The sequence below is a fragment of the Myotis nattereri genome (genome assembly GCF_964212035.1).
Source record: "Myotis nattereri genome assembly, chromosome: 15".
In the NCBI taxonomy this organism is placed as follows: Eukaryota; Metazoa; Chordata; class Mammalia; order Chiroptera; family Vespertilionidae; genus Myotis; species Myotis nattereri.
Genome location: NC_138090.1, coordinates 48,709,707 through 48,729,985, shown reverse-complemented (window position 1 = coordinate 48,729,985; position 20,279 = coordinate 48,709,707). Strand labels below are relative to the sequence as shown.

General features: G+C 56.2%; 2 protein-coding genes across 2 annotated transcripts; both read right to left on the bottom strand.

Moving 5' to 3' along the window:
* Nucleotides 1-3,433: 3,433 nt before the first annotated feature.
* Nucleotides 3,434-6,387, bottom strand: KCNJ14 (potassium inwardly rectifying channel subfamily J member 14; the record flags this gene model as incomplete). The annotated part of the gene is made up of 2 exons (XM_081107669.1): nucleotides 3,434-4,021; nucleotides 5,677-6,387. 2 exons carry the CDS (start codon nucleotides 6,385-6,387, stop codon nucleotides 3,434-3,436), a joined length of 1,299 nt encoding a protein of 432 aa, XP_080963795.1.
* Nucleotides 6,388-12,721: 6,334 nt separating this feature from the next.
* On the bottom strand, nucleotides 12,722-19,571 carry GRWD1 (glutamate rich WD repeat containing 1). Its single transcript, XM_081107668.1, has 7 exons — nucleotides 19,376-19,571; nucleotides 19,053-19,170; nucleotides 18,709-18,868; nucleotides 15,427-15,640; nucleotides 15,153-15,295; nucleotides 14,582-14,779; nucleotides 12,722-13,692 (listed from the first exon to the last, which is right to left on the bottom strand). Exons 1-7 carry the CDS (start codon nucleotides 19,560-19,562, stop codon nucleotides 13,375-13,377), a joined length of 1,338 nt encoding a protein of 445 aa, XP_080963794.1. The 5' UTR covers nucleotides 19,563-19,571; the 3' UTR covers nucleotides 12,722-13,374.
* Nucleotides 19,572-20,279: the final 708 nt, after the last annotated feature.

Genomic DNA, 20,279 nt, shown 5'->3' with positions numbered 1-20,279 from the left:
TCCCTTTCTGAAATCAATAAAAAATATATGTATTTTAAATATTACGCTGTTTGGTACCTGTCAAGGAGAATGGGATAATAGGAAAAGGCCAAATATAGTGAAAGCACAGGCCCCGCCTTCCTGATGCCATCTAGCTCCTCCCCTGATTGTAGCATCTTCCCTGGACAACTCCCTTTTCCTCAGCACCTTCTCACCTTCTCTGATTCCTAGACCCTTCTCAGGGTCCTTTCCCTTCTCTCCAACTCGCCTCACTTTAGGTGCACCCCACCTCTCATACTCTTGCTCCCCTCCCTCCTCTCAGAGTCCTCCTGCATCAGAAGCCCTAAAGGTTAGGGCCTAACCCCATCCCACTCTCATTCCCAGGCCTTGCAGCCAAAGCGGGTGCAGGACCCTGAGCAGAATGGAGAAACCGGGCACCCTGTCATTGGCAGGTCCCTAATGGGGTCTGAGGTGGTGTCTGGGACTTGTCCTCATTTGCGGCCCATGAGCTAGGCAGGGGGAGACAGATTCAGAGCTGGGATCTGGTTAAACTGACAGATTAGACATGGAGCGTCCTAATCTCACTGACCTTTAGGAGTGGCCCAGCCCCTGCCCTCCCCAATGGAAACCCAGGCTGTGCCTGCCACGACCCCACTCTCTCTCCTTCCAAGCAGAACCCTGTCCCTGTCCCTTCACCTCACACTTAGCATTCTCCTCCACCCCTATTTCTATGGTCCCGAGGCCCTATCCCAGACTCCCTGAGCTGGGGGGGGGGGGGCAGCCAGCTAATTAATCCCATCCGGTTATTACGTGGGGATTCTGAAGGATCAAGGGAGGCAGGGAAGCCAGAAGGGAGGACCTGGGTTGGTGCAGCACCTGGGCAGGCTGAGGGGCAATGGCAGTGCCCGCCCTCAGTCCTGGGACACAGGGGTGGGGACGTATCCTCACAGGCATTGGTTCCTTTAGCAGCTGGCTCCCTGCCTGCTGGGCACTTAGGTAGATAGAAGCAAGGGCAGAGGCCAGGCCCCAGAAGCACACTCACAGACACACCACCAGACGCCAATGGTTTAATCTGGGGGACAAGTCTCCCCCTAACCACCTACTTGCCCCTGGTATCCAGAGCTACCTCCTGTCCATCAAGCTGGACGAGGGAGGTGTTGATTCTGGTCCTTAGCCACAGCCCACACTGCACCCAGCCTGCCCTGTCCTTCAGAGGTCCAAACTCAGAGCTGGCCTCCAAGAGCGTCTCCCATCCCTGGGAATTAAGATCCAGTGTGTCCATGGTGGGTCCATGCACCAGGGAGAGCTGGGAAGTCTCTAGGACCCTCCCCGCACTTCCCCCTCCCTGAAGTGAGGAACCATTCCTGAGGAAAGGCCCTTGGAGAAGTTCAAGTTCCAGTGCCCTGATTTTACAGATGAGGAAACCGAAGCGAGGAAAGAGGAGGGATGTGCCCAGTCACACAGTCCTTAAGCAGAGCTAGGATTTAGAGCAAAGCTTCCTGGATCCTTATGAAAGATCCCATTCCAATGAGCTCAAACTCCATTTCTAATCCTTCTGTAAGAACCATGGGGTGGGGGTGGGGGAATATGTATATATCTGTATTTATATTATACTAGAGGCCTGGTGCACAAAAATTTGTGCACTCGGGAGGGTCCCTCAGCCCGGCCTGTGCCCTCTCCCAGTCTGGGAACCATCGGGGAATAACCACCTGCTGGTTTAGGCCCACTCCCTGGGGAATTGGGCCTAAGCTGGCAGTCAAACATCCCTCTGGCAGCCCGGCAGCCCTCAGGGGATGTCCACTTGCCAGCGGGGAGCAGGCCTAGCTGCAGTCGGACATCCTTAGCGCTGCTGAGGAGGCAGGAGAGGCTCCCACCACCACTGTACTGGCAGCCATCAGCCTGGCTTGTGGCTGAGCAGAGCACCCCCTGTGGGAGCGCACTGACCACCAGGGGGCAGCTCCTGCATTGAGCATCTGCCCCTGGTGGTCAGTGTGTGTCATAGTGACCAGTGATTCCCAGTCGCTCTGCTGTTAGGGGCAATTTGCATATTACCCTTTTATTATATAGGCTACTAGAGGCCTGGTACACAGATTCGTGCACTGGTGGGGGGCATGGCCTGTGGGGATCAACCCGCCGTGGGAGCACACTGACCACCAGGGGGAAGCTCCTGCGTTGTCTCCCCCCCTGGTGGTCAGTGCACATCATACCAAAAGGTTGACCGGCCGTTCTGGTCGTTCTGCTGTTCAGTCATTGGGCTTTTATATATATAGATAACACACACATATATAACATCTTTAAGAAATAGGTACACATCGCTAGGTGTAGGGTTCCAGAGCATTGCAGACTCACCAGCCATGGCCCCCTCCCTTCCCGTGCCCGTTCACTAGCCCTGTTACCCACAAGGTCTTGTCTGGGCCCTCACCTTCAGGTCAGCCCAGAAATGCTGTCTAGCAAGTCCTGAGTCCAACTGTTCCAGGAGCCGCTTAGAACTTCCGGGTTACGATCATGGACAACTCTGCCTCCCTGAAGCCTTGGTTCCTTTTGGCATTACAGAACCACAAAGAAGTCGTCTAGGATCGCCACTCCTTCCCTGACTCTGTGGTCGATCCAGAGCCACGGAATCTTGGTTCCTTTGGACATTCTAGAATGGCACTTTAAAAACACACACCTGTGGGTCATTAAGAAGCATCGATTCTCCCCTTGCTTTGACGTTCTGTAGCCACTGGTCTGGCGTTATCTAATTAAGAACTCCCCATCTGTCACTGCAGTCCTAGACCAGCAGACTCTCCGTTGTTTTGTGCATTCTAGAAACCCAACTCCTTAGTTCCTGGAGTACTTCTACTATCTAAGGCCAGTCTAGATGAACAATCTCAAAACATGGGCTTTCTGGAAGCACAGCTCTTTTCTTGACTTGCAGTCAACATTCCAGGTCAATCAAGTTAGTCCTGAATTCTTGGAGCGTCCCATACTTTTTCCTCCTGAGGTGGTCTAGAAAAAGATGACTTGCTTCTTGGTTGGCTGAGCCAAGACGCAATAGTCCCTTGACTATTAAACCAATCCAGCCTATAAACTCTCGATCTCACTCGCTGCTGGAGAACTGCTGACTTCCTCCCCCAGAGGCACCCTATGTCTCTGATTCCGGACCCTGCTCAACAACCCATGCCAGCTATATAGAAGAATCTAGAACCACCAGTCCTTGCCTCTTGGGTGGTCCAGAATCCTGAATCCCTTAGCTCTGGTCAGACTCAGGAATCAGGCCGATACAGGGGTCTCAGGGGGGAGCACACAACACAGAGGAATTAAGATCCAGTGTGTCCATGGTGGGTCCACTAGGCAGGCAGAACTTCACCAGCTAATCATTTACCCAGCAGGCCTGTCGGTCCCAGGAGAGGACCCGGGCTCTCCATTTTGCTACCTCTGGGGAGGGGATACAGATGGGGGACACCAGCTGGCATCATGGGGGCAGGGTCAGAGACAGGGTGGGTGTGAGTACTCGGGGGCTGGCAGCCCCCTCTTCGGCCTCCGACTCATCTCCCCCCTCGGCGTCCTCTTCCTCCCGGCAGCAACTCAGAGCAAGTTCATTCTCATAACAAAATGCCGTCAGCGAGTCAGGGAAGCTAGACTTGGGGCTGTGGGAATCCCGCTCTGCCCGCTCATCCAGCTCCTTGGCGCTGCAGACCGGTGTCCCCGGGACCTCGTAAGTGCGGTGGAAGTGGCGATAGTCCACCTCGTACTGGGAGCCACGCTGGAAGAGGACGGGCTCAAAACGATGGCCCCAGAGCAGCTCACCGGGGAGGTAGGAAGAGCGACACTGCGTGGTCATAGCCGTGGCCTCCACCATGCCCTCGAGAATGACCACCAGCTCGAAGTCGGCCTGGGCCAGCTCCGCACGCCCCAGCTCATAGAGGGGGCTGGAGGAGTCGATCTCGTGCACGATGGTGATGGGAGACACCAGGAAGATGCGGTCCGTGCCGCCATCAAAGCCCACGTCCACGTCCCGGTGGTCCAGGGGTATGTACTCCCCTTCGGGGGTCACCCGAGGCTGCAGCAAAAGACAAGGGGCCCAAGACAGATGCAGGGAGATGAGAGGAGACAGAGATGATGATAGAAAGCAATGGACATGCAGAAAAAGAGAGGAGTAGAGGCTGGGAGGGGAGAGGGAGGGGTGACGAGAAGAACCCAGAGAGAGGGGGATGAGGCCCAGGGAGAGGAAGATGGGGGCTCAGAGAAAGAGGGGACAGAGACCCAGAGATAAAGAGAGAGGGACAGAGACTCGGGGGGGTTGGGGATAGAAACCCGAGGAAGAGGCAAGGGAGAGAGGAAGAGAGGGACAGAGTGACGTTGGCAGAACCACAGACATCAGCAAAGCAGAGACCAAGGTAAAGAAACAGGAGATAAGAATGACATCCAAGCAGCCATTGGAGAAGAGGAAAAGAAAAATGGCTTTCAGTAAACAGAGAGAGATAAACCAGGATGACAATCTAGGTCCAATATCCTGTGTTCCCCGCTGCTTCCTGCCAGCCCCTGGGCGCTCTGCACCCCACCCCCACCCCCACCCCCACTACAAGCCCTGCAGCCCCTGTGTATCTGTGTGTGATGGAGAGGGCACGCAGTCCATAGGCCAGGTATTGGCAGTTTCACCCCACCTACCCATCGGTTCCACGCCCACCTCCCAGGCCATGTCAGCACCCCGTAGGGATAGACAATATCCCTCCCAGATCATGAGTCCTGCGGTCTCAGTCAAGTGGGAGAGACAGGTGGGGGGTGGGGCCCATTCTCCCCCACCTGTCTGTCTCGGGGAGACCCCAGTCGCTGCTGGGAGCTGTAGTTCCCACCACCACCTTGTTCTCCCTCTCTCCCAAGTACAAGCTCCGCCCAAGGTCAAGTGTCTACCTGGACAAGGGCAGCTAGCCTCAGAATTTGGGCAGTTCGACCACAATTCTAGAAACACGAAAGCAAAAAGCGCCTTTTGCAGAGCGTTGGAGGGCGCCAATGGGAGTTGTTTTGTTTGTTTGTTTGTTTGTTTGTTTGCCAAGAAGCTACAATTCAAGAGTGTCCCAACCACGGCTCTATGCCCCTCCCAGCAGGAGGCCGGTGGGAGAGGCTGGGCCGCTGAGGTGGGGAACGAAGGCTGCAGGGCCCCATGCCCAGAGGTCATGAAGCATTGTGTTCCACGGCTGCTTAGGTGTGAGCTGCACCCCACCCGGGGACCTACATCTCCCACCATCCCACAGGGGCCAGGCCTCAAGTCATAGCTGTTGGAACTGGAAACCTGAGCGGCGATTCACACCATCCATTTACACCACCCGCAAAACTGCACGTCCCCACACCACCTCACCCGGGCCCTTTCCCAGACCCCGGAGGTGTCTGAGTTCAGAGCCTTTACAGGCCCCTCAAGGTTTAGATTTCCCAAAATTCCATGGGGCGGGCGCCCCCAAACCCTAGAAAGCTCTTTGTGTCTCAAAATCTGTCTAAGTCTAAGGTTTGCATCTCCTACAACTGCTCCTCGGACTCAAACTCCAGCCACCAGCAGAGCAAGAGGGTCCCTGCCCGAGAGACTGCTGGGACTTGTAGTCCACGCACCCTCCACGTCCAATGCACGCCTCGCCCTCAGGCCTACATCTCCCACCATCCCCCGGGCCGGCCCCACCCCCTGTGCCCCTTCCTGCCTCCCTGGGGGGCCGCGGCCTCCCTGACCTGCAGCAGCTGGGCGCGCACGTGGGCCTCGACCAGGTGGCTGCGGCGCAGGTTCCCCACGCGCCACATGAGGCAGAGGCGGCGGTCGCGCAGCGCCACCACGGCGTTCTCGCTGAAGATGAGCGTCTCGTTGCGCTTCTTGGGCTTGGCCATCTTGGCCATGACGGCGCCCACCACGAAGGCGTCCAGGACGCAGCCGGCGATGCACTGCAGCACCACGGCGGCCACGGCGGCCGGGCACTCCTCGGTGACGCTGCGCACGCCGTAGCCGATGGACGTCTGCGTCTCCAGCGCGAAGAGGAAGGCGGCCAGGAAGCTGGCCACGTGCGAGAAGCAGGGCGCGGGCGGCGGCGGCGCGGCCAGGTCGCCGTGCAGCGAGGCGATGAGCCAGAAGGCCAGGCCGAAGAGCAGCCAGGAGGCGAGGAAGGCGCAGGAGAAGAGCAGGCACATCCAGCGCCAGCGCACGTCCACGCACGTGGTGAACAGGTCGCTCAGGTAGCGCGCGCCCTGGCCGCCCAGGTTCACGAAGCGCACGTTGCAGTGGCCGTCCTTCTTGACGAAGCGCCCGCCGCGCCGCCCCGCCGCCGCCGGGCACTGGGCGGGCGCCCACCCGTTGCGGCACAGCCCGGGCCCGGCCTCCTCGTCGCCCGCCCCGCCGGCCCCCGACTCCAGGGCGCCGCTCAGGCGGCGCAGGGCCTCGGCCAGGCCCATCGGCGGGGACAGCCCGTCCACCGGGGCTAGTCGGGGGCGGGCGCCCCGCACCTGCGGGGACAAGAAGTGGGCAGAAACGTCAGGGGTGCCAGGAATGGGGGGCGAGGGGGGGGGAGGGCATGCTCCCTGGGCAGGCAGATGGGTGGACGATGCTCACCTTGAAAGTCACAGCAGTACCGCTGCGACAGTGATACTTGTAACGACAGGAGGCACTTGCCCCGCAGCCACGGCCACAGAACTGTAGCTGTAACAACGCCGTGGTATAAGCCACAATAATGTGCAGGCCGGCATGTGCAGTGCGCACGCTGTCGGGGACACTGGCCGTGAATTTTCTTATTTGAGCCTCACAACACTGTAAGGCCTTGTGTTCCCAATTTACAGATGAGGAAATTGAGGCACAGCATGTTTGACTTGCCCAAGGCCACAGCTGATTAAACGGGCTTGAGTGCTAGCAGGCTGGCTCCAGAGCCCAAGCTCATAAGCCCCAAGTCAGTGGTTCTCAACCTTCCTGATGCCGCGACCCTTTAATCCAGTTCCTCATGTTGTGGTGGCCCCCAATTTCATTGTGACAAATTGAACATAATGAAAGCATAGTGATTAATCACAAAAACAATATGTAACTATATGTGTGTTTTCCAATGGTCTTAGGCGACCCCTGTGAAAGGGTCGTTGGACCCCCAAAGGGGTCGCGACCCACAGGTTGAGAACCGCTGCACTAAGTGGTCACTGGCTCTCAGCATGGAGTCAGCGTGGGGAGATGAGCTGCAGCGCTGAGGTCCCCCTATGGTTCAAACACAAGCTCAGGCCCCGGCCGGGTGGCTCTGTTGGTTGGAGCATCCTCCCCTACACCCAAATGTCTCGGGTTTGATTCCCAGTCAGGGTACAAGCCCAGGTTGCTGGTTCGATCCCCGGTGGCGTGCATGTGGGAGGCAACCATCAATGTTTCTCTCCCTCTCTCCTACTCCTTCCTCTCCCCCTCCCCCTCCCTTTCTCTCTCTCTCAAATCAATAAAAATATATCCTCGGGTGAGGATTAAAACAAAACAAACAAAAAAACAAGCTCAGAAAGCACAAGCAACAAAAGGGAAAAAAATAAATAAATTGAACTTCATCAAAGTAAATATTTTTGTGCTTCAAAGGACACTAACAAAGTGAAAGAGAACTCACTAGTGGGAGAAAATAGTTGCAAATCATACATCTAAGAAAATTCTATCCAAACATATATAAAGAGTCCTTAGAACGCAATAACAAGACAACCCAATTTTAAAATGGGCAAAGGATCTGAATAGACATTTCTCCAAAAAAGTTAGACAAATAGCCAATAAACACAGGAAAATATTGGCATCAGCCATCAGGGATGCTAATGAAAATCACAATGAGATACCACTTCACACCTACTTAGGATGGCTGTAGTAATAAACCATACAAACCCCCAGAAAATACGTGTTGAAAAGGATGTGGAGAAATTGGCACCCTCAAGCGTCCAGCAGTTCCTTAAATGATTAAACAGAGAGTTGCCATATGATCCAGCAACTCCATTCCTAGGTACTTCCCAAGAGAAATAAAAAAAAGTGTCCACACAACACTTGTACACAAATGTTCATAGCAGCACTGTTCACTAGAAACAAAAGATGGAAACTACCCAAATGGCCATCAGTTGATAAGTGGGTAATAAAATGTGGTAGTTCCACACAACGGAATACATACAACCCAGCAGTGAAAAGAAATAAAAGTAGACACACGCTACAACATGGTTAAACCTTGAAAACATTATGTTAAGTGAAAAAAGCCAATCACGAAAGACCATCTATTTTTTATAAGTGTTTTTTATTGATTTGAGAGAGGGAAACATCAATGATGAGAATCATTGATTGGCTGCCTCCTGCACGTCCCCTACTGGGCATTGAGCCTGCAACCTAGGTACATGCCCTTGACCAAAACCGAACCAGGGACCCTTCAGTCCAAGGACTGACACTCTATCCACTGAGCCAAACTGGTTAGGGCAGTGGTTCTCAACCTTCCTAACGCCACGACCTTTTAATACAGCTCCTCATGTTGTGGTGACCCCCAACCATAACATTATTTTCGTTGCTACTTCATCACTGTAATTTTGCTACTGTTATGAATCGTCATGTAAATATCTGATATGCAGGATGTATTTTCATTGTTACAAATTGAACATAATTAAAGCATAGTGATTAATCACAAAAACAATATGTGATTATATATGTGTTTTCTGATGGTCTTAGGCGACCCCTGTGAAAGGGTCGTTCAACCCCCAAAGGGGTCGCTACCCACAGGTTGAGAACCGCTGGGTTAGGGTAAGACCACATATTTTATAATTGCATTTACATGAAATGTCCAGAATGGGCAAATTGAGAAAGTAGCCTAGTCACGCCTAGGATTGTGGAGATGGAAGGATTGGGCAGTAATAGCCAGAGGACACAGCATTTCTTTTTTAAAAAATATATATTTTATTGATTTTTTACAGAGAGGAAGGGAGAGGGATAGAGAGTTAGAAACATCGATGAGAGAGGAACATCGATCAGCTGCCTCCTGCACACCCCCTACTGGAGATGTGCCCACAACTAAGGTACATGCCCTTGACCAGAATCGAACCTGGGACCCTTCAGTCGACAGGCTGATGCTCTATCCACTGAGCCAAACCAGTTAGGGCACGGCATTTCTTATTGGGGAGATAAAAATGTTCTAAAATTGACCCTGGCTGGTTTGGCTCAGTGGATAGAGTGTTGGCCTGCAGACTGAAGGGTCCCGTTCGATTCTGGTCAGGGCACATGCCCGGGTTGCAGGCTCAATCCCCAGTGGGGGGCGTGCAGGAGGCAGCCAATCAATGATTCCCATCATTGATATTTCTCTCTCTCCTTTTAAATCAATAAAAATATATTTTTTAAAATGTTCTAAAATCGATTGTGGTAATGATTACACAACTCTGTGAATGTACTAAAAACCCTGGAATTGTACACTTTAATGTGTGAGTTGTATGGTATGTGATTATATTTCAGTGAAGCTGTTATAAAAACACACATACACACAAAACAAACCAACCAACCCAGGCTCCCCCTGACTCTCAGACCTTGGGCAAGTCTTTGTGAGCCTGTTTCCTCAGCTGTAAAATGGGGAAACCACTTCTTCGTCAAGATCAGGAAGGGCTTCCAGCCATATAGACCCAGGGCCCAATCCTGGCTCAGTTGCTGACCCACTATGTGCCCTGAGACGACTGACTTGCTTTCCTGGAGGCTCCATTTACTCATCAGTGGGATGGGGATAAAAACCCACCGCCTTGAAAGGAAGAAGGATCCAGAAGAAAGACCTTGGGCTTTTGAATGAATCCGGCTCTGCCATTTACTAGCTGAAGGACTGGTGGTGAGTCACATCCCTTCCTGAGCCTCAGTTTCCTAATCGGTGAAATGGAGAGAATCTCATCAGCTAGACCAGCGGTGCTCAACCTTCTGGCCCTTTAAATACAGTTCCTCATGTTGTGACCCAACCATAAAATTATGTTCGTTGCTACTTCGTAACTGTAATGTTGCTACTGTTCTGAATCATAATGTAAATATCTGATATGCAGGATGGTCTTAGGTGACCCCTGTGAAAGGGTCGTTTGACCGCCAAAGGGGTCGCGACCCACAGGTTGAGAACCGCTGAGCTAGACAGTGTGGAGAGGAGGGGGGAAGGGGCTGGACCTGCAGACCTCATCACCCTCCAGCAGCTGCAGGGTGACCTCTGGCACGCTGGTGGCAGGACCAGGGGTGAAATATTTGGCAGATGGGTTCCATCAGTGTGTACCAAGCACATGCATATGATGTGCCCCTGTGCCAGGCTCTGGGATCCTGATGGGCTTCCGGGCGGGACTGGGGGCACTCAGTTTGAAGAGAGGGCTGTCAGTCAATGTCAAGTTCAATACCAAAGGGTTGTCCTCCTCCCTTCCCCCGGGCCTCCAGCTCTGCACCTGCTGCCTGTGACCACCTGGACAGCCCAGCATCTGGGCTTCATTGCACCCATTCCAGAGGCAGAGCGGAGGCTCGGTGGGTGCCCTGGGCCTGGCTGCGTCCAGCACCCAGGATGTAGCCCAACTCCGCTTTCACCCATCATTACTCTGGCTGTGAAGAGATGGTTTGCCAAAAACGGGAAACTGAGGCTAGTCCCTGAAGAGGCCGTTTAAGGTCAGGATCCAGGTTCTGACCTAGACATTTGTCATCCTCCCCTGCCTGGAAGTCCCCACTATGGACTGAGTGCCACGGATGACAGGGCCTCCCACCGACCCAGCACCCACCCCAGCCGGGGCCTCCTCACACCCCCTCACCCGTCTCTACCCACAACCCTGGGGACTTTGCTTTTCTCAGGCAACAGCCACTGGTCCGTCCCTGGGCTCAGGTCCCTCCCACCTGGGCCCTTGGGTGCCAAAGCCGGAGGCTTGGAGCACGGGCCCCTTATCATAGGCGGGTCTGAGCACCTGCCCTGTGCTGGGCTGCAGGAGAGCTCCTTGGGTGTCCCCGCCCACCCACTGGCTCCACCGGACCCCACCACTCAGGATGCTGGGAGGTCAGGGTCACGGCTCTGGGCCACGGGCTGAGACCCGGCCAGACCCAGGCGGTGTGAGGGCGGGTGCCAGTTTGGGTTCTGAGCCTTTCCAACCCAGGACTCTGCCTCCCAAGTAAACCGAGGCCCACACTCAGCCCAAGGCCGACACGACCGTGTCCGTTTCCCAGAGCAGACGGGGCAGGGGCTTCCCCTCCTGCCTGCACCCATGGCCCAGCTCCCATGGGTGGGTGCTCCTCGGACTCAGGGCGACCCCCTGCTCCGCAGAGCAGACCGGAGGGAAAGGCTCCAGAGCCTCAAGTCCTCCCCGCCCCCCCTGACCTGCCCCAGGGGAGCAGCTTAACGTTTCCATATAAAGGAGACGGGGCTTAAGGTGCCTTAACTTCGGTCAAAGTCACTGCCTAATCTGAGGCCAAGAGGCTCCGCCCAGGCCCAGCCTCCCTCCCTTCCTCCCCAAAGAAACACTCACACACTCTTCCCGAGAGCCCGGTATTTCCCCCACCCTCACTCCCCGCGGGGTCTGGGGAGCAGGCTGGGGGGCAGAGACTGACAGGAGGGCGTGTGGGGGCAGAGCCTGGGCAAAGACAAGGGCACAGGATCGGAGATGAGCAGGAAGAGAGGGAGCCTGAGAAAGAGAGAGAACAGAGATGGGGGGGGGGGGGGGAGACCCAGAGGGACGGGCATAGGGACAGAGAGAGAGGGACAGACAGAGTGACAGGGACCCAGAGACTCAGAGGGAAGCAGACAGACAATGGGGAGATGGGTGGGGGGCAGAGGCCCAGGGAGAGAGAACAGCAACACAGGCAGATGAGGAGCAATTGGGAAAGTCATGGAGATCGTGTCTTAGGAAAGGGCAAGATGGGAGATGGCAGGCAGAGACCAACGGAAGACACAGCGACGGGGCAAGAAAGAGGCTCCGTTGAGATGGAGGATGCGGGGGGCGGGGGGCAGGGGGGAGGAAGGCGCAGTGAAAAAAAGCACAAAATGCCGATGGGGTCAGTCAGAGGCACCAAACGTGAAGGGATTGTTCTGGGGCTGGACCGTCACCGAGGGTAAGACTGGACCTCTCCGACGGGGCGGGGCAACAGCAAGGATGGGGGGCAGGGGATGCTGGAGCAGATGCCCAAGCAAGCAGGGCGTGGGAGGAGGTGGGGTGGCCCTCAGCCCCGGGACCCCGGCCCAGGCCTCTGCATGGAGCACGTACCTGGTGGGGCGGCCCACCCCCATGCCCTCCACGGGGGGCTCCTCGGTGGGTGCTGATGGCTGCGGTCTGTCCTCAGCCCCAGGGGCCTTGTGCCGGACGCCCAACCTCTGTGTCCACAGGCGGATCAGAGGCCTGGCCGAGGGGGGGACGGGGTGGGGCCAGCTCAGAGCCGCAGAGGGGGAGCCAGGGATGACAGCCAGGCAGGCGGCTGGGCTGCAGCCCAGGCAAGCTGGAGAGGTGGCAGAGACACAGGAGGGGGAGGGACAGAGCCTGGGGGCCAGGAGACACGGGAAGACGGGGACATGGATAAGGGACCAAACGGGGTGAGATTAGGATAAAGGAGACAGTGACTGAAGGAGAAATGGGGGGGCCTGGTTCTCTCTGAGACAAAGCCTTAAAAAGTTGGGGGTCACAGGTGAGATACCCTCCGGAGACCCGGAGTGAGTCCCGGATGGAATCAAATGTAGGGAAGGCAGACTGGGGTTGCACCCAATGGGGTGAAGGCTGGAGCAGCTGCCAGATTCCTGCTCCTCCCCGTCTCCTCTCAGGGAAGCGGCCAGGAGGATGAGTCTCATACATCAGGCCTATTCCCTCCTTTATTGGCTCTTAGGACCCCCCCCCCCCGACTTTCCTCCCTCCACGGGGCCTGCCTTCAGCACAGAGGAGGGGAGAAAGCCCACGCAGCCCCCCCCGGGGAGTCCTGGCAAAACCTAATCCTCCAGGGGGGACCCACCCCTCAAACTCGGTCCAGTCATTGCAAAGCACTTGAGTTCCCTGAGGTCAAAGGGTCAAGCCAAGTGCCTCAGCTGACAAAATATCCCTAGTAATTGGGGCCACACAGGCCCACCTTCGAAATGGGCCAACAGCGTCCCCTGAAGGGTGGGGGTGAGTCACTGGGCTGCACCACGTCTCTGGGTGGGTGGGGCCGCTGGAGCCAAACCCAGTGGTTTGAGAGCAGTGGTCGCCAACCAGTGGTGCTCCTGGTGCTCCGCGAGGTCTGGAAGGCTGGCGACCGCTGTCTCAGAGCGCCATGGATCAAACCAAGTCCTGCGGCTGGAGGGGTCCTCAGACCAAACCAAGGCCCTTTAAAGAACAGCAAGTCAAGCAGAATCCATCCTGGTGCCAATGGGCCGAGCGAAGTCCTTGTTTGGAGGAGGGCCGGTCCGCAGATCTGAACGAGTCCCTTCCAGGAAACCAACCTCACCGCCAGCTCCCAGGCCGCGCTCAGACGCTGATGGTGCGGAAGACGGTGAAGCCGGACAGGGCGGTGCTGACCAGGACCCCGGGGCACTGCGGGTGCCAGTGCAGCTCCTTCAGGTCGGTCTCGCCCTGGTGCACAAACAGCAGCTGCTGGGGGAGGTCCGCCAGCCCGGGGTCGGTCTCCGCGTCGCCCGCCTCGGGGTCCCGCTCCACGGCCAGGTCCCACTGTGTGATCTGGTTGTCTGCACCCGAGGCTGCGAAGACCCCGCTGTCCTGGGGGTGCCACTCGACGGAGGTCACGGGGGCCACGTGCTGCTTGAAAGTGGCCACCGGGGAGCCAGACTGTGGGGAAACAGGAGGCAGGGGCTTTGAGCACCTCAGCCGGAGTCCTGGGGTACCCCAGGCAGAGCCCCAACCCTCTCCAGCCTCGGGGTTCAACCAGGGCTCCACCCTTGAGCCCCCACAAGCCCAGATTCTCTGATAGCGACAGAGGGGGAGGTACAGCTGGTAACAATGGCCTATGTCCTGGGGGCTGCTGGGAACCCAGCTTTCACCTGCCCAGGAGCCCCTCCCAGGAAGGGGGTGTCCTCCCCACTGGTCCTATGGCCTTAAAGAGGCAGAAGCAGGGCTCCCAGGCTCCAGGAGCAGCAGACGCAAAGAACCAAGAAGCTGCTTTTCCTACCCAAAGGGGCTGACTTGGAGAAGGGTCTCCAAAGTCCCAATCAGCTCGGCCATGCACCTGCCTTGGGGCTGGAATCCTTTTCTAGAAACTTCCCAGGGGTGATGCTAGGGAACCCACTACACGGGCAGGGAAAACAGATTAGGACACGGTGGCCCGGGAAGGCGCAGGGCCCTGTGAAGTGGGGGCTTTGCTCAGAGGGATCCCAGACACAGCAAGGCTTCCTGCCCAGAAGCCCTCTCAGCGCGACAGTCGGCGCGTAGCTGGGCCATACGCCCCGTCGGCTCCCGGCCTTGCTATGCCTGTCTCCTCTCCTGCAGCGAGGGAGCTGGGCTCCGGAGGTCTTTGCCTCTTCTGTCTCTTGTCAGCTCTCCGGCTGGAAGACCGGCGCTTCCACATCAGCCCCAAGCCACCCTCCGGCTGAGCCCGCTCCCCCATCGTCGCCCGAAGGGGCTGGGCCCAGTGAAGGGCGCTCCCAGCTCTGGCGTCGAAGACCACGTCAGAGGGCAGACCCACACATCCCAGCGGCTGGGCGCCCAGCTGGGAGCGTACCTTGAACTGCCGCAGGTCCCACACCTTGAGGGCCCCGTCATCCCCGCCGCTGAGCAGGAAGGGCTCCCGGCGGCTCCAGTGGATGACGTTGACGTCCCCATCGTGGGCGGCGGCAGTGGTGAGCATGCAGGCCTTGCTGGGGGCGGCCCGGATGTCCCAGATGCGAATGGAGGCGTCAGCTGAGCAGGAGCCGAATACCTGGAAGAGGAGTCTGAGCGACCGGGGCTCCCTGCACCCCACCCGAGACCAGGTACTAGGAGTGGGCCCCTCACTAGGACCTGCCCCAGCCCCTCCTCCTTTAAGACCCAGGAATCCAGCCCCGCCGGTATGGCTCAGTTGGTTGACTGTTGACCCAGGAACCAAGAGGTCACTGGTTCGATTCCCAGGCAGGGCACATGCCAGGGTTGCAGACTGGGTCCCCAGCAGGGGGTGTGTAGGAGGCCGCCGATCAATGATTCTCTCTCATCTGATGTTTCTCTCTCTCTCCCTCTCCCTTCCTCTCTGACATCAATAAAAAGACATATTAAAAAAAAACCCAAGACCCAGGAATCCAGCCCCAGCCCTGCCTCACCGTGTCCTCGGTCGGGGACCACTGCAAGTCCTCCACGGAGCGTGTGTGGCCCACGAATGGCCGCTGGTCTACATGCCAGGAGCCGCCGTCCGTGGGCGTCCAGAGGTGGATGTTCTTCTGACAGTCACCGGTCAGCAGGCGCCCTGGGGGGACAGGAAACGACCTGGTCCCAGCTGGCCCAGCGCAGTCCCCTCCCTGGAGTCAGCACCCACCCCTGCTGCCGACCCTGCACCCTCTGGCACCCCAGGACCAAGTGCATACCCCAGGGACTCACCGGGCACACGGGGGGACCAGTCCAGGGCAAAGCCCTCGCCCATATGGCCAGCGAAGGCGAAGATAGGCTTCACGCGAGCCTGCTCGTCCCGGAGGAAGGCGGCCAGGGCCTGGGGGTCATCGACCACCTGCAGAAGCCGCCGCAGCGCGAACACCTCCACCTGGCCCTTCTCTGACCACACCCCAGCCACCGGCTCCTCGCCCAGCCAAGACACCTGGGGGTGGGGGAGAAGGAAGGGGAGGTGAGTTGGGAGGGGCAGGAGGCTCAGGTTGGTGACCACAGCTTCTAGCATCCCCGAGAACTAGGACTGCAGTTCCTCAGACGCCCCCCCCCCCACACACCCCCAGGGCTGGGACAACAACCCCCAGAATCCTTTGCAGGAAAGGACCACAGTCTGCAAGACCAGCTTGGTACCTGGGACAACTCCCCACCCTGCAGTAGAGGTGGTGGTGGGAGAACAAAGCTCCTTTAAGACTCCTGGGAATGAAGGCTGTAGTCCCCACCAGCCCTCGTCAGACCCCTGGTCTCTGCTACCCTCTCAATGTCGGAGTCACAGGCCTCAGGCCTCAGTCCGTTTGCTCGCAAGGAGGTCCCGTCCAGCCTTAGGGTTTCCAGCAGCACCTAGCTCCCACCTCCTCCTTGAACTCCAGACTCACATCAAACTTCACCCGATCAGAGCCAAGCTCCTAGCCAAACCGGTTTGGCTCCGTGGATAGAGCATCGGCCTGCGGACTGAAAGGTCCCAGGTTCGATTCCGGTCAAGGGCATGGACCTTGGTTGCGGGCACATCCCCAGTGGGAGGAGTGCAGGAGGCAGCTGGTCAATGTTTCTCTCTCATCGATGTTTCTAACTCTCTATCCCTCTCCCTTCCTCTCTGTAAAAAATCAATAAAAAATGAAAATAAAAAATAAAAAGCCAAGCTCCTAATCGCCGACTGCAAACTTTCTCTTCCGCTCTCCCTAAAAAAATCCAATGGAAAATTATCCCCAGGTGAGAACTGGGGAAGCAAAAAAAAAAAAAAAAGCATCACTTTTATCCCTCCCACCACCCCTATTGCTGTCTCGCACGTTGCTACTGATGTCACCCTTCTCCCGAACTACAGCCCCCACAGGACTGTCCGCCGCCCTGCCTTCCTGCAGCCTCTTCTCAACAGAGCAGGTAGAGGAATTAAAACACAAGTCAGGGGGAGTTACGGGGGAAAAAAGAGGAACAAATGTAATAATCTGAACAATAAAGATTTAATAATTAAAAAACAAAACAAAACAAAACAAAAAAAAACACAAGTCAGATCCCACCTTGCCTGTGCTCCAAACTCTCCCATGGCTTCCAACGTCTCCCCAAGTCCTTACAATGGGCTACAAGGCCCTGAACAATCTGTCTCGTCTGGGCCCGCCCCCGGAATCTTGTCGCTGCACCCCTTGCTCATTCTGCTCCAAGCACACTGGCCTCCCCAGCGTCTCTCAGCAACTCCTCCAACGTGCAAGTCCACCCCGGGCCTGTGCACTGGCTTTCCTCGCCTGCAAACCTCCCACACACCCTTGGCTCACTCCCCCACTTCCTGTGGGTCTCTGTATGAACGGCTCCTTATCAGTGAATACTTCCCAGGCCACACTATTTAAAATAGCAACCCACACAGGAACACCCTACACCCTTACCTGACTTCATTTTTCTCTCTACAACATTTAGCACCTTGACACAGTACACATCTCCTCGTTTTGCTCTTGTCCCTTTCTCCAGCAGCATATAATTCCAAGCAGCCAGAGACCTTCTGCTCCCTGTTAAATCCCTAGAGTCCAAAACAGTACCTAAAACACGTTAACACTTCAGTGGAAACGCACAGCAAGAACCACCGGCCTGCCGAAACCGGTGTGGCTCAGTGGATAGAGCATCGGCCTGCGGACTGAAAGGTCCCAGGTTCAATTCCGGTCAAGGGCATGTACCTGGGTTGCGGGCACATCCCCAGTGGGAGATGTGCAGGAGGCAGCTGATCGATGTTTCTAACTCTCTATCTCTCTCCCTTCCTCTCTGTAAAAAATCAATAAGATATATTAAAAAAAAAAAAAAAAAAAAGAACCACCAGCCAAGCACTGCTCCAAGTGTCACCTCCTTTAACTCACACATCAACCCAGCCGTGGGCAAACTACGGCCTGCGGGCTGGATCCGGCCCGTTTGAAATGAATAAAACTATTGAAAAAAAAAGACCGTACCCTTTTATGTAATGATGTTTACTTTGAATTTATATTAGCTCACACAAACACTCCATCCATGCTTTTGTTCCAGCCCTCCGGTCCAGTTTAAGAACCCACTGTGGCCCTCGAGTCAAAAAGTTTGCCCACCCCTGCATCAACCTGATCAGAAGATGAAGATGCTATAACCCTAAACCACAAGAGTAACCTCAGGACAGTTCCTGAAAAATAACAGAAAACACACAGACACTCACATTACAGCCAGGTGCTGTTTCTAAGCACCTGAAATAACTGTATTTCAGTTACAGAAAGAATTGTACGCTATTCTATGTGATCCTTACACCAGGCAAGTTTTGCAACTCTCACCATTTCACAGAACATAAAAAAAACACAAAATATAGCCCTAACCGGTTTGGCTCAGTGGATAGAGCATCAGCCTGCGGACTGGAGGGTCCCAGGTTCGATTTCGGTCAAGGGCATGTACCTTGGTTGCGGGCACATCTTCAATAGGGAGTGTGCAGGAGGCAACTGATCAATGTTTCTCTCTCATCGATGTTTCTAACTCTATCCCCCTCCCTTTCCCTCTGTAAAAAAGCAATAAAATATATTTTTAAAAAAAAACCCACAAAAAATATAACCTGATGAACAAAAAGATAGATACAGAGGCAGAGAAGCATGGAACAGGCTGTCAAATTACAGCGGGGAGGCTGGGCAGTGTTGGGGGGTGGGGGTGGGGGTAAGAGATCCACTGAAGGACTTGTATGCATGCATATATAAGCATAACCAATGGACACAAGACACTGGGGGGGGGGGGAAAGGGGCATGTGCTGGGGGGTAGGGGTGGCCGGGGGAAAGTCAATGGGGGGGGGGGGGGGGGGAGGAGACATATGTACTACTATCTGTAATACTTTAAACAATAATAATAATAATAAAACACCCCACAGCACCCAGCGACAATTCAGAATAGCTAAGACATATATAAACTAACATATAAAATTATGTGCCCGATGCTGTCCCAAAAGCTGACGGGCGTGACAGACGGGAGAGTAGGGGCGTGCCCCAGAGGCGCAGAGCAGACTGGGTAGGCTGCGCTTACCCGGACCCGGTTGATGCCACCGTAGTGGGGCACCATGGCCAGCTCCAGCTGCGGCTTCCGATCTTCTTCATCCTCTTCCTCTTCCTCCTCCTCTTCATCGCTGCCCTCTGAGGGTGGGGGCTTGGTCCCGTGCAGATTGTGCATCCGAAGCATCATCAATCTGGGGGAGAGTGGGGTGTGACTGAGGCGCGGGGACACCCCAACTGCTGGGTCTGAGGGAGGCCGAAGCCAGAAGCCCTGCCTCCTGGGTCCCTGGGGAAGGGGAGCCGGAGGCTGAGTCCTGGACTCGGAGGCAGGAAGAGGCTGGGACTTGGACTCCTGGGCAAGCCTCAGGTCCCACTCACCTGTTGCTCTGGGCGCTCTCCGCCTGGGTCCCGGCACACAGGTAAAGTGTCAGAGGAAGCTCGGAGCGATTGTCCCCCAGGTGGTCCCGGACGATGTCAAAGCTGAGACAGGGGGCGCCTGGGGAGGAGGAGCGTTGGAAAGCCATGATGGGGCGGCGGGATCTCAGCGCCCTCCAGTGTGACGCCACCCCTCTCAGGACCCCAGTCTTCCCTTTCAGAGCGCCTCTTACTAGTAAGTTAAAGGCTCAGGACCTGGGCCCCCCAGGACCCAGGATTCCAGCTCCCTCCTTCCCCGGGGGCCAGGGGTCTGGGCGCCCACCCACCGGTCTGCGCTCGGTGGTACAGCACGTAGGCCTCCTCGTCCATGACCAGCTCCTCTCCTTCGCGCAGCGGCGGTCCCCGGCCGGGCAGGTAGACCTGGGTCGGGCCCTCGGACCCAGCGTCGCGGGACTCGGCCTCCATGGGCTCCTCGGTTTCACACGTGCGCCGCCGACCCTTGCGCGCCGCCATCCTCGAAGCCTCTAGCTGTCGGCGCGAGGGGAGAGCGTCACTTCCGGTTTGCGCTTTTCCCCCGCCCCCACCCCTTCGGAGATCCGCCAGGCGGCGCCGTTACCTTGGAAACTCTCCAGTTCACCAATTAGAGAGGGCAGTGGGGAGAGGGAGAAGGAGAACAAGGTATCCGCGCCCTGGTTTAGCCCTGGAGGCGGGTGGTGGATACCCGGAGACCACCAGCCCCGCATAACTTTGAGGCGCTCTTCCGCGGAGCCGTCGCAAGGCCTCCTGGGAGTTGTAGTTCTCTGGGAGGCCTGGCGCCCCATCCACTTGCGGTTCTGAACCTGTGGGTCGCGACCCCTTTGGGGGGTCGAAGGACGCTTTCACAGGGGTCGCCTAAGACCATCGGAAAACACATATATAATTACATATTGTTTTTGTGATTAATCACTATGCTTTAATTATGTTACCAGACTCAGTTCAGAGCCTCCACTCCATTTTTCCACCTTTGATTCCCAGAGCTTCCTTTTCGCTCAGATGATTATTCATGTATGCAAATAAGAGCTCTTACTGACAAGGAGTGTGGGTTTCTGTTCTCTGAAGACCCATAACGCCGGTTTCTTCTCCCCTCCTTGTGATGATGGCTTTAATTTATTTCAAAATGCTTAATGTAAGCAGGATGATATTACGCGTGAGCTAGTCGGTTGAATCTACCCTCTCGGGGCAGTCAAGTGC

Coding starts and splice junctions, on each gene's coding strand:
- GRWD1 (XM_081107668.1), bottom strand. CDS start 19,562: ATGGCGGCGCGCAAGGGTCGGCGGCGCACGTGTGAAACCGAGGAGCCC. Junction 15,296..15,426: donor CTGGTCCCCCCGTGTGCCCG/GTGAGTCCCTGG, acceptor CTGTCCCCCCAG/GGCGCCTGCTGACCGGTGAC. Junction 14,780..15,152: donor GGTCCCCGACCGAGGACACG/GTGAGGCAGGGC, acceptor CTCCTCTTCCAG/GTATTCGGCTCCTGCTCAGC.